Source organism: Gobio gobio (genome assembly GCF_949357685.1).
Source record: "Gobio gobio genome assembly, chromosome: 12".
Lineage (NCBI taxonomy): Eukaryota > Metazoa > Chordata > Actinopteri > Cypriniformes > Gobionidae > Gobio > Gobio gobio.
The window spans coordinates 44,476,135-44,489,105 of NC_137105.1; the positions used below are offsets into that span (position 1 = coordinate 44,476,135).

General features: G+C 40.8%; 1 protein-coding gene across 1 annotated transcript; it reads right to left on the bottom strand.

The window, feature by feature from the left end:
- Nucleotides 1-1,162: 1,162 nt before the first annotated feature.
- On the bottom strand, nt 1,163-3,424 carry srd5a3 (steroid 5 alpha-reductase 3). Its single transcript, XM_079830515.1, has 5 exons — nt 3,189-3,424; nt 2,940-3,091; nt 2,161-2,352; nt 1,896-2,021; nt 1,163-1,808 (listed from the first exon to the last, which is right to left on the bottom strand). The coding sequence occupies exons 1-5, from the start codon at nt 3,377-3,379 to the stop codon at nt 1,549-1,551; spliced, it is 921 nt and encodes a 306-aa protein (XP_079686641.1). The 5' UTR covers nt 3,380-3,424; the 3' UTR covers nt 1,163-1,548.
- Nucleotides 3,425-12,971: the final 9,547 nt, after the last annotated feature.

Here is a 12,971-nt window from a genome sequence, read left to right on the forward strand (position 1 = left end):
GATCTGAAGAACTGAACGTTTTTTGTGTGCTCTGAGAAAATATTAATATCTTATTATTTTGTAAAACGTCAAAATTGTTACCACAATATCAAAAGGAAAACAGAATTGTAATCGGGATTTCCCTAGGCTGCGTCCAAAATCGCATACTATGATTTCGGACATACTACTCTGTTGGTGTACTGTTTTTCGCATACTATGGCCCTGTCCCAAATGGCACACTTCATGTGTCTGTTAAGTCCACGAGACCGCAGGATGTCCCAGTTGTCATTTTAGGTCTCAGAAGGGTGCTTGTGAGCTCCCCCTTTGAGGTCGATATGCGCCCTCGATGCACACTTCTGCCGAACCTGCACTGGTGCGGGTTACACAGTGGACTTCTTCCCAGCAGTCAAAGCGGCATCATGTCATGAAAGTGCGGACTCAAAGGAAGACCGTGAGGATTTAGGGTGCCATTTGGGACAGGGCCTATGTAGGAGAGAAGTATTCGATTTGGGACTATGGCCCTGTCCCAAATGGCACCCTAAACCCTCGCGAGCACCCTTCTGAGACCTAAAATGACAAATGGGACACTCTACGGTCTCGTGGACTTGATGGACACGCAGCGGCCATTGTAAGTCCACAAGACCGAAAGACAAGTGCACATGAAGTGTGCCATTTGGGACAGGGCCTGTGTTTCGGAGGCAGCTTTGGTGTTGTGTGCTCTCTTTTTCTCTGTTGTGTGCTAGCATTTATGCTAGCAAGTGGATTTTTTGGCTGAAAAGTTTAAAATTGCCAATGCTGTTACCATCAAACTCTGTTACCAAGGTAGAAGTAACAGAGTTGACAAACAATATAAAGAAATGTTTTTTTGTTGTTGTTGTTGTTGAAAGTAACTTGTGTTTGGCACAAAATTGAATATGTTTTCAATAAGATACTGGAAAGAATTTCCGTTTGTGAACAGTTTTAAAAAAAAAAAGCGAAATGTATCTCCAATTATAGAATCAGAAGCTCAGCCAGGTAATGTGGACCAGCTCATACCAGCCCCCACATGGCATCTTGTGGGCCAGAGACTCTACTTTACCTATATTGCATAGAGAGAACCAATTATAGAATCACTTATAAACTGAATCATAAAATACATGTAAATGACCATTTTATCATTATTTACCACTGGTGCTTAGTCATTGATATTTCGATTGTTAATCTTTATGTATTTGCTTTTTTTGTCATACACCTTTGTACATTTGCAAATTAAAATAAAGTAAATATCATCAATTAATCAATAGCAAGAAGCAGGCAGAACATCAGGAAGTCAGCTGCAGATAGTGCTTATGGGGTAGGAGCCACTTCCTAATTTTAAGTCATTCGCTGACAGCTGTTGTCAATCACCTTCTGAGGTCAGTCTGTGTCAGGGCAACAGTCCATTTCGGTCATGTTGCCCTGGCATTAAACATGCATGAACCATGTGTCAGCTGTTCCAATTTTTAGAGAGTGCAACTGAGATCAGCTATATTTTCATTTAGTTAAGAGTTTATTTCTTCATAAGGGTCCTATTTTCATATAAAACACAAATCACAAGACAAAAGGTATAAAAGCTTTGCGTTGGCGTGGATATGTCTCAAACTTGCTCTTGTAGTAATCATGACAGAGCTGTGCAGCCAGTGCCTGGTTATAGAGTACATACAATACCACCAGCCACCAGGTTAATGAACTGCAGCCACAACAAACACTCATGGCTACATAAATCAGAAGCTCAGCCAGGTAATGCGGACAAGAGACCAGCTCGAACCAGCCCCCACATGGCATCTTGTGGGCCAGAGACTCTACTTTACCTATATTGCATAGAGAGAACAAGATTTATTTTTGTAAATAATGATGAAATAAAAGGGTTTTTTTAACAGGTTTGACTAGATTCCTACCCGAGTTGTCAGTCCTCATCTTGGCCAGCAGTGAGAGGGACCGGTGCTGGAGGAGTGATGCCCAGATGAAAAGAAGAGTCCCAACTATATGATACCATGTGAGTTGTTTAAAGAGAGGAACAGCACCTGACATTGCAGATAGTAAAATTTAGGGAAATATCCAGATACATCGGGCTGCTATTTTAAATGAATTAGGTTTGCAATTTGGAGGTGCATTTTAGTGAAAACAACAACATTATGAAGTGCTAGAATCTGAGGTACTAACCTGATTGTGGCATAGAGGCATTTAAACACAGGATAGTTAGTCCAAGTAGGACATAGTAACCCAACCCGAATGCATACTGGACTATATGGATCACACCATTAGAGAATATGCTGACGAACAGGCACTCCAATAGTCGTCTAAAGGAATGGACCCATAGTAGCACTTGTAAAAGCAGAATGGACACATGTAACTCTGAAAATCACACATAATTGAGCATGTGAATATTCATTGGATGATGCATGTAAAGTAACAGATAAAAGCAAATAGATATTCATGAGAAATTAATTTATAAAAAAAAGGGGGTCTCCCTTAAAGGAATAGTTCACTTCACCCCAAAATTAAAATTCTGTCATCATTTACTCACCCATAAGTTGTTCCAAACCTGTATGAATTTATTTGTTCTGCTGAACACAAAAGAAGACATTTTGAAGAATGCCGGTAACCAAACAGTTGATGGACCCCATTGACTTCCATAGTATTTTTTTCCCTACGATGGAAGTAAGTGGGGTCATCATATCCTTCAAAATATGCCCTTTTGTGTTCAGCAGAAGAAAGAAATTCATACAGGTTTGGAACAACTTATGGGTGAGTAAATTATTTTTTTTTGGTGAACTATCCCTTTCAACAATGTACACAAAGAGCTTTCAGAATTTTTCTGATTGTATTTCTTTTTTTTAATGGCATAGTTGCTTACTACATTATCACAGTTTAATATAGCAACATGCTGGTCATTAAAAAAGTAAGATAAAGTGGAAAAAAATATCTGCAATTTGAAGTACCGTTCCACGCATCTCTTGGTCTGCCAGTCAAACAGCAAAGCGCGCCAATTAGCCAATCAGGGAGTGTCTCGCTCATGACGACAGAACGTGTGGAGAATAGTAGGAGCAGCCCATTCCACATGACGGACACCGCATAAAAATGAGAGAAGCACCTAAAGAAAGCATCAGAAAAAAAAATTTTCTTGCACAATCGTGTTCAAACCATAATATCTGGGGACTACTGAGAACTACAATTTATCCACAAATCACCTCTTTGATATGTCAAAAACGAGCTGCCAGTTTGGGCGCTTGATGTGTTCCTTAGTTTTTCCATATCGGATTAAATCCTGAAACACGTCCTCGAGCCCGCTGGGCAGTTTCAACGAAAACTTATAAATGCAAAATGCTACTATAAAACATAGCGCTAACAAAAACCATATAATATTAACTATTGAATGCATCGCATCAGCATCATACTTCCGTCCTCTCGTGTAATTATTCCGAAAGGAAACAAATACTGGATATTTAGGTTCCACTGACAGGTCACCGCTGCATGGTCAGGTAATGTGCCATCTGCCATGACGAAATAAAACCCACAAAGAATAAACACTACTGCGTAGCTATACAATTTAATAATCTTAAAATATATAAAAATGAATGTTAAGTTAAACGAGAATTTCGTCTATTTTATTCCCCACTGTGGATGACAAAACATTGGAGAAAAAGAATCAGAACACCCTGATACTGACATGGCATGATTACTATACGTTTCTAAACTATTTGTCTACTAATAGGCTATTTGTCTATCGGGTGGTTTCCTTTAAAGCAGTTTAAATGAAAACAGAAGCAAGCCCTAATCTAGAATAGTTAATCATTGATTAAAAAATGGCTGTACAGTAACACCTGGACTATGAAGTCCTGAACTAAAATAATCTAAATTAGCATGACTGAGGTTGCCAATAAAACATGGAATGAACCAAGAAAAGCTTATAATTGTGTGGAAACAATGGCAGCAGAAAAAGGACTGCAACAACAACAACAAAAACTAGTGAACAAGAGAAAACTCTTTAAAAGCAAATAGCAAAGAAAAGCTGCTCACATCAGCTGTGGAATCAAATAAAAAAAAAACTAATACCTGGAAATCTATATGTAAATCAATGCAAATGCACAAGAACAAAACAACAACAACTTCAAGTAAGAAGACTAGAGCTGGCCAGGGCTAAATTGAGGATTAAATTAAACCTACCAGGAGGCAGGTTTAACTTCTGATTAATGTTGGGTTTTAAAGAAGACATGCATATAAAAATCATGGTATATCGATGTGTATGTATGTGTGTATATATATTGATCTTCATTGGCATAGTCCAAGCAATCCATGTGTTTTCTTTAAAACACACCATTAATCTGAAGTTAATCCCGCACCCTGATAGGTTTAATTAAACCTCAACTGGACTAGACTAAATCTAGGGCTATATAAAACCATGACAGAGAAAGCAGATTTCTGTTAATCTGGTTTAAATGGCTATTTTAGTGTAGGTTTAATCTCTCCACCCATGGCTCTGCAGTGAGCAGCCTCTCCGTATAAGCACTGTACTACAATTTGCAGTTCTACATATGAACACATGGGGGCAGCAGGCAAAATATATTTGGTCAGTACTCTCAGAAATTAATTGGTTCACTGGATAAATTGGTTAGATAATGTTTTTCTTTTGTCTACTCCCAAAAAAGCTTTTTAGTTACGATTATGTTTTAATAAGGGAGCACATGTGTCTTGTGATCCCAGCAAATCACTGCTAAAATACATCTAAAGTTTATTCAAATGTGTAATTTTCCATCTATATGTTTGTCTTGCTTCAGATATGATATAGTCTGATATCATGTTTAAAGCATGTGATGTATGTAGTCTTTGAGGATGTGCTTTGTTTCGACTCGCAATAGTCTGAGCACATAACTGGTAAATGTACATTTTACTTAAGTTGTCCTCTAGGCGACAATGAATTAAATGGCGGTAAAAACGAATACTCTTACTAATATATGTCAGGATGTCTACTACTTAGAAGAAAATATCTATAGCACAGTGTCATAGAAATATGACATGACTGGTCCAGTGACACAACTTGACCCACGTTAAGGGATAAAATGTTTTGTACCAATGTACAATCCCAGTCATATTTTGCTGCACATGTGTATTTTCATGGCCCATCCAATAAATAAAAGTATTTGTGATAAAAAAAAAAGCAATTATCAATACTTGATATGTTTTGCACATGCAATAATTTGTGTGTGTGTGTGTGTGTGTATGACTCTTACTTTTAATGGGGTTCTGATTTATAACAGGAAGTAAAGCAATAACTAGACTAGACAATATGCGTTTGTCTGTTTGCTTGCACAGTTTGCCTGCAATGCAAGGAAATCTCATTCCCCAGTTGAGCCATTAACTATGCCACATGTGTTCAGTCAAGAGTGTGTGTAACAGAACAAATCAAAACCTCTGAAGTATTTAACTCCAGGATGATCATAAAAAAGGCAGGTTTCCTATCTAAGGAAGTGTGCAGTGTTTCCTGACCCCTCCTGACTCTTCCTCACTGTACCCAGTGCTGGACCATATTAAGATCCCTTCTGACACTCATTGTCACTTCTCTCCTCTATCCATTCTTTTGTCCCCCCTGCCCATCCATCCATGGTGCTTCTCCACCCATTTCTCTATGGCCTTTTCTGCTAGACTGGGTAAATCCAGCCCGATCTGCCGGCGATTTGATTTCGCCCTGCAGCTCAGGCTGGAAACCTGTACATATTTCTATCCTGCTTCTGTTACAAATTTGCGGGGGCCAATCCCAAACCGGCTTATCCACCTGGTGCACTATTGGCAGGTTAAACACAATGACGGAAGCGATGGATCGATGGTCTGATTGGTTGAAGGACTAACCAATTGCGTGATAGCCAGACAACTCTTCGGCATCTTCCGCTTTGTGTTCCCCAAAACTCACACTAACCCAATTTCTCACAAAAACTTGTCTTTACAGTATTCCATCCACCCATTATCCACCCATCCATCCATCCATCCATCCATCCATCTATCTATCCACCCATCCACCCACCCACCCATCCATTATCCATCCATTCCCCTTGTCTTAATCCCCTAAACAGCATTTATATTACTTTTTAAATGCTGCTTGCTCCAAAAACCCGGAATATAATAATTATGAACCTGTTTTTATTAGATCACATAAACGTGGTAGGGATAATTGTGCATTTATATGATTTGATAGGGATTGAAAGTGCTAATATGGTTAGATTGTGTGAATTATATTGCTCTATCACACTTTATTGTCCTGTTCTGGTTGGTTGAACCGGGTTCATTTTCCATGACTTTCCCTGTGTTTTCTTTTCCAGAAACCAGTGCTGATGACAGAGCAGGAACTGGCACACCTTGGCCAGGCCCTTTGGGATGTGGTAGGCAATAGAGTATTCAATGATTATATCATGGTTAAAAATTCCCTCTGTCCTATATCGAACCAACACAAAGAGTTCCCTTTGAGGGCTTTTCCATGCCTGCTGCTAGCACGAGTCCAAAAGATAGGAAGTGCTTTCTTTTTCCTGATCCCCTGCTCAGAGGGGGAAGTGTTTTAGGTGCTTCGACTCCCAGCAGAAATGACCAGGACAGGAAACATGTGGTGGTTGGAGACTCAAACTCTAACCCTTTCATTCAAACCCCCAAATGAACAACCAGGACCCATAATGCATCAGTTCACAGTCTCTGCAACAACAACCTAAAAGAGACTTAGGGCCAGATTTACTAACAGCTTGCGCCAGCTCAAACCCTCTTTTTGCGTTAAAAAACTACTGTCAGGATTAATTTACTAAAGGCACGCAGTGATAAATTAGCGCTGAAAAGCATATGCAATAAGGCTGACGTTACGCCACGTCTTTAACCAGATGCTAACGGGTAGATTGCGTTGGTCATTATGGATCCGGCTGCGTCTGTGTTCTTTAATTTGCGTGTCGTCAGTAGATCATACGCAGAACTTTCCACTCCCATCTGCTCTTTTATGGAAATGCGCTCTCACGCTAATTTGCCCTATTTAGTAAGTCTGGCCCTAAATGAGCGTGCCAAAGTATAAAGTTGCTGCTTCTAATATAAATCAGACAAACCAGAGATCAGAGTTGTTTTGATCTTCTCAGACAAGGTCATTTCATCCAATACCTATAGTCAGTTTTATGGTTTGTGGAATATTTAAGATGTTAATCTATACCCATCTATCAAATTACTCAAGAAATCCTTGAAAAATACTGTATATTTTTCTTACAAGACTAACCAGACTAACTTGCTGTCACTTGCACTTTTTGGACACCCATTGCTGCCTGTTTTTCTACTGTATTGTTCTTGAGGACAGTGGTACTTGCAAACATTTACAGTTATGGCAACCTTACATTTCCCTGTTATCGTTGCTGCGTGACTGTAATCATGGATCAGTGGTAAGATGTGTAAATGTAATGGGAGACTTAATTAAGAAGACACTCTTTAAAGGGCGGGGGTAATCTAATGCTATTTAATGCATTCTGAATTATTTACACTGTTAAAGAGTTGGATTCTCATGCTAAACATGGCCAAAATTTCAAAAAACAAGTTGGACGTATGATGGAGTATTTCTGTGCCAAATACACCAAACAGGATTTGAACAAGTTTCGGAAAGTTTTTTCAGAGTATGGCCCTGTATGACGTCATAAAGGATGGGATTCCTTGTATGGGCACTTCTCCAGGATGAGCGCATGCGCACATCAACCAAAGCTAGAGCACGTCCATCAGCGAGCTTTGTCTGGGTTACGGAAACCGTTGGCAGTGCTGGCATTTAGTTTTTAGACCACAAAATCAACAATGTCACTAAAGAAGTGTGTTTCTGATTGTGAGGTAAAGATAACCTTGTTCAGCTTCCCAAAGAACCCAGCATTAAGAAAACAGTGGATGCAGTTGTCCGGAGCAGCTGCAAGTGGGTTCGTTTGTTCCCGGTCATTGAAACCGTAGGCGGTGAGTGAAACTGCATCAAATGTCAAGTGTTTTGCAATGTCTGTGTTATCCAGGGATAATGCCATGATGTATTATGTGTCTGTGTGTGGTCGTGAATCCTCAGCTCCGCCCACTGCACGCCTGCAGGAGCTCAGCTCTTTTTGAAAAAGAATCGTTACACCATCTGTCTATTATAAATATGATAAAACTAAAGACTCTTCGGAGATATGATTAACATGAGATTGGAAGAAACTGTGTGTGTTGTGTACCTTTTAAAATAAAGCTTCCAAAAAGGGGTATCACAGCAATGCCTTAGAAGGATCGTTTTGGGTTTCCCAACGAACCTTTCAGTAATTAGTTGTTACAGATGTAGTTTGCTGCAGAGATGAGGCAGTATCAGAACTTCCACAAGAGATGGGTTTATTAGACACGGGAACAAAACAGCAACAGGACAGGGGTGGATTGTAACATTACCTCCCCCTCCCAGTAGGCGCGTCCTCGCGCCTTAGATGTATCGACGGGGGAGGGGGGTGTTCGCCCTGGAAACCTACACGCAGGTGAGGGCCATGGCGGGTCAGGAGTCTCGGGCGGCCATGGTGGTTCAGGAGTGTCAGGCGGCCATGGCGGGTCAGGAACCTCGGGTGGCCATGGTGGTTCAGGTGCCGTGGACTGCCATGTCAGGTCAGAAGCCGTGTGATACTATGGTGGGTCAGGAACCTCGGCGTTCATGGCGGGTCAAAAGCCCCACCCACAGGAAGAGCTCGTGGAATGGGGCAAGTTCGTGAGTAGGAAAGGGTTCGTGGGCTGGAAGCGGGCTCATGGAGAACTGGAGCTGGCTCGTGGAGGACTGGAGCTGGCTCGTGGAGAACTGGAGCTGGCTCGTGGAGGACTGGAGCTGGCTCGTGGAGGACTGGAGCTGGCTCCTGGAGGACTGGAGCTGGCTCCTGGAGGACTGGAGCTGGCTCGTGGAGGACTGGAGCTGGCTCGTGGAGGACTGGAGCTGGCTCGTGGAGGACTGGAACTGGCTCGTGGAGGACTGGAGCTGGCTCGTGGAGAACTGGAGCTGGCTCGTGGAGGACTGGAGCTGGCTCGTGGAGGACTGGAGCTGGCTCGTGGAGAACTGGAGCTGGCTCGTGTAAGACTGGAGCTGGCTCGTTGAGGACTGGAGCTGGCTCGTGGAGGACTGGAGCTGGCTCGTGGAGGACTGGAACTGGCTCGTGGAGGACTGGAGCTGGCTCGTGGAGAACTGGAGCTGGCTCGTGGAGGACTGGAGCTGGCTCGTGGAGGACTGGAGCTGGCTCGTGGAGGACTGGAGCTGGCTCGTGGAGGACTGGAGCTGGCTCGTGGAGAACTGGAGCTGGCTCGTTGAGGACTGGAGCTGGCTCGTGGAGGACTGGAGCTGGCTCGTGGAGGACTGGAGCTGGCTCGTGGAGAACTGGAGCTGGCTCGTGGAGGACTGGAGCTGGCTCGTGGAGGACTGGAGCTGGCTCGTGGAGGACTGGAGCTGGCTCGTGGAGGACTGGAGCAGGCTCGTGGAGGACTGGAGCTGGCTCGTGGAGAACTGGAGCTGGCTCGTGGAGGACTGGAGCTGGCTCGTGGAGAACTGGAGCTGGCTCGTGGAGAACTGGAGCTGGCTCGTGGAGGACTGGAGCAGGCTCGTGGAGGACTGGAGCTACAGGTTCACTCCATAAATCACTTTGTCACGGGACTTAGATGCAGCGGCGGCCATCTTCTTTGGCGGTAAGGGCTTTGGGACAGGCAGGACAACTCAGGAAGACCCACTGGAGGGATATGTGGAGGAAACTGGCGGTGGGTGAACTGACCAGGCTGCGTGCCCTTTTGAGAGGACTTGACGAGGAAGTCACATTTTTTCTTGAACCTCTTCAATTTCGAAAACAGAACCATTTAAAAAGAGAATCAGATTAATAGACTTAACTAGGGAGAAGGAACAGGCAGGTTCAATATACCAAATTGTGTCCTGGTCTAGTCCCTTCAAAAAACATGCATTCAGTGGAGCATATGGCTAGATCACCAAACAAGACAGCTCAGAGATGGTGGTTGCAGCAGGGATGAGGCAGAATCGGAAATTCCACAAGAGACGGGTTTATTAGACTCGGGAACAAAACCGCAACCAAACACCATAAGTAATCATAATAAAAATAACAACAAGACAAGGAGTGCAGGTAAGTGAGTCCAATATAAAGTCAATGCAAACAACGAAGACCAGGTGCAGGGAATCCGGGGAGAGCGGGAGAAATGATGACGGAGTGAGTTCAGGTGTGGGACAGGGAGGATCATGGGAAATCCAGGACAGGCGTTGATTGTAACATTAGTTCTTAAAGGAACCATTTTTTTTCTTATTGTGAAGAACATTTAAAAAATCCGAAGAACCTTTTTCCACTTTGAAAAATAATTTGTCCGTTGAAAAGGTTTCACGGATGTTAAAGGTTCTTCAACCATAGATGCCAATAAAGAACCTTGTAAACAACCAACAGTTGACCCAAGACTTCACTGTAAACCCGAATGTTCATATTAATTAAATAGATTAAGTAGTGTATACTCAAAGTTTTAGAAAAAGTTCTACTAACTTAATTATTTCAAGTTGGTGTAACATGGTCTTCCTTTTGAGTAATTTCAACTAATATTTTTTGATTAAATGGAACTTTTTTGTGAATAAGTAAGCATAACTTAAAAACATAAATTAAGTACAACTTAATAGAATTAAGTACATGGTAAGAATGATGAAGTCCTGTTATTTCTGTTGTTTCAAATAGAGATGATTAAAAAATAAACTTAATTTATAAAGCACATGCTAAAATACAATAAAATCTCAAAGTGCTTAACCAAATAAGTAAAATCCATCATAACAAATAAATTACAACCATAGCCTATTAAAACAATTTAATTGGGGCAAACTGAAATGCGTTAGTGATTATTTATTTATTGTATTTTTATTGTCATCAGTTTAATGTAGCCTATAAACTAAACGATTTTTAAAACGTGTGCATAAGTTTTGTTCTCCGGTTTAACACATCACACAATAAGCACTTCTAACTCCTGCGAGACTTACTCACACACATACATCAAGAATCAGCCTATGAATCTCAACAATGGTGACATGATTCATGCCGCAATGCATTCTGGGTGCATCATACAAAACTCATCCATGGCTCCCATAATGCATTGCGGCATGAAGCGTGTCACCATGGTTGAGATTCATAGGCTGATTCTTGATGTCTGTGTGTGAGTAAATCTCATAAGAGGTCAAAGTACTTGTCATACAATCTATTTTATAACTTATTCAGCTTTTCTGATTAAAACTGTGCTGGATCTCAATTGCCTCAATTTTAAGTTTGAGTCACATGTTTTTAAGTAAACAAACTCAACATATTTGACTAACGTGTACTTAAAGCAATGACAACACAAAGCAATAAAAATTGAGTTTTGATAACATAAAATGGTGTGGTTGTGTACTTATTTTTTAAAGTTCTGTGAAAACTCAAAACTTTGTTATAATAACTGAAAATAATTGAGTTGCCTTAACAGAAAACTGTAAGTCATATAACTGCAAATATTTGAGTTGAGCTAAATGAGCACTTTAACTTAATTGTTATCAAAAGGTACAAGTAGCAGGTAATCCAACCTTTTAAGTTCTGGAAAATTGTGACTTTTAAGTTATCCAACTTAAAAAATTTGAGGCAATCGATTGCCTCAATTTTTTTGAGTTCTGGGAACTTATTTGGGTTTACAGTGCATATTGTCCGTCACTCATACACAATACATGGCCTTAGTGCATTGTTTGCCTGGAGATGTCCTGTGTCATACGGCTTACTGTTACACAACAAAAGGTAGCCACCCCCTCCCTCCCTTTCCAATTTTATCCTTTGGATCCACCCGTATCCCACTGGCAGCTTCTCTGGGACATTCTATCTCAGCTTGCTGGAAAAACAAGGGAGGTTACCAGTACTCCGCCAGCCTCCTTACCTCCAGAGAGGGGGGAACAGAAATACTGTTAATGATTGTAGTCCAGTAACACTTTACAGTACAGGAAGCATGGCCACACAGATTGTTTACAGACAATGGAATGGTCAAAGTGTCTTCCTCTGCAAAATTTGTCGTTTACACATAGGACAAAATGTAGTGTTTATTTCGATACATTTCTCAGAAGGTGGTTCGGGTGCAAATGTGTTATGTACATTTAGAAATGTACATAATTTATTCTAGTTCAGTTAATAGTCTTTCTGTTTGGCCAAGATCAGTGAAAAAGGCAATTCAAGGAATTTCTGTCAGAAATATGTTAGGTTTTTCATGCAACCAAATTTGTCTTTGACCTCTCTAGTTTTAAAAGACCTCTATTTATCGTCTTTTTTTAACTTAAAAATGCTACTTTTTACAGTAAAAATCACACTTTCTATTTCATACAAAACTAATATTTCATCAAAAACTAAGAAAATTTAAAGTGCGCGATTACGCACTGTCAAAATTACTTAAAGCTGCTGTTCGTAACTTTTTTTAACAAAAATTATATAATGAGAATGTACAACATATATCTATTTTCCAAACTGTGTTTTTGTCTTACCCTGAATCATTATGGTACACTTATAATAAGTGTTTATATTGGGATTATTTCAGAGCGGTCTGGTAGGAACCGCTGTGGAGGAGCACAGTCCCTGCGTGACTCACCATAGACATAAACAGAGAGAAGCAGCTCCAGCTGCAATGTTCTTCCGCAAGACGCATGCAGTTCTGTTTATTAACCACTAGAGCACCAAAACTTACGGACTGCAGCTTTAATTTTTCTTTTTCCTTGATTTTGCAGTTTTTGCACAGGTTTTTAAAAGTACATTTCAAATATGGAAACTCTACTTAAATAAGTTAAGTAAAATGAACAAAGAAAATAAGTACATTTATCTTGTCCAGTAAAAGGTTGAGTAATTTCTACTTTCCTTTGCAATACATTTTACCCAAACACTGTAACACTGAATTAAACCATGCTTTTAAATTGTATGCTTTACTTAGAAACCTCTAAGTAAATAATACAATAGATA

Bases quoted from the DNA above. Each gene is read 5' to 3' on its own strand.
- srd5a3 (XM_079830515.1), bottom strand. From the start codon at position 3,379: ATGCATTCAATAGTTAATATTATATGGTTTTTGTTAGCGCTATGTTTT. The intron at 3,092-3,188 runs GTGATTTGTGGA...TGCTTTCTTTAG, and splicing joins GTTTTTGACATATCAAAGAG to GTGCTTCTCTCATTTTTATG. The intron at 1,809-1,895 runs GTAGGAATCTAG...TATGCAATATAG, and splicing joins GATGAGGACTGACAACTCGG to GTAAAGTAGAGTCTCTGGCC.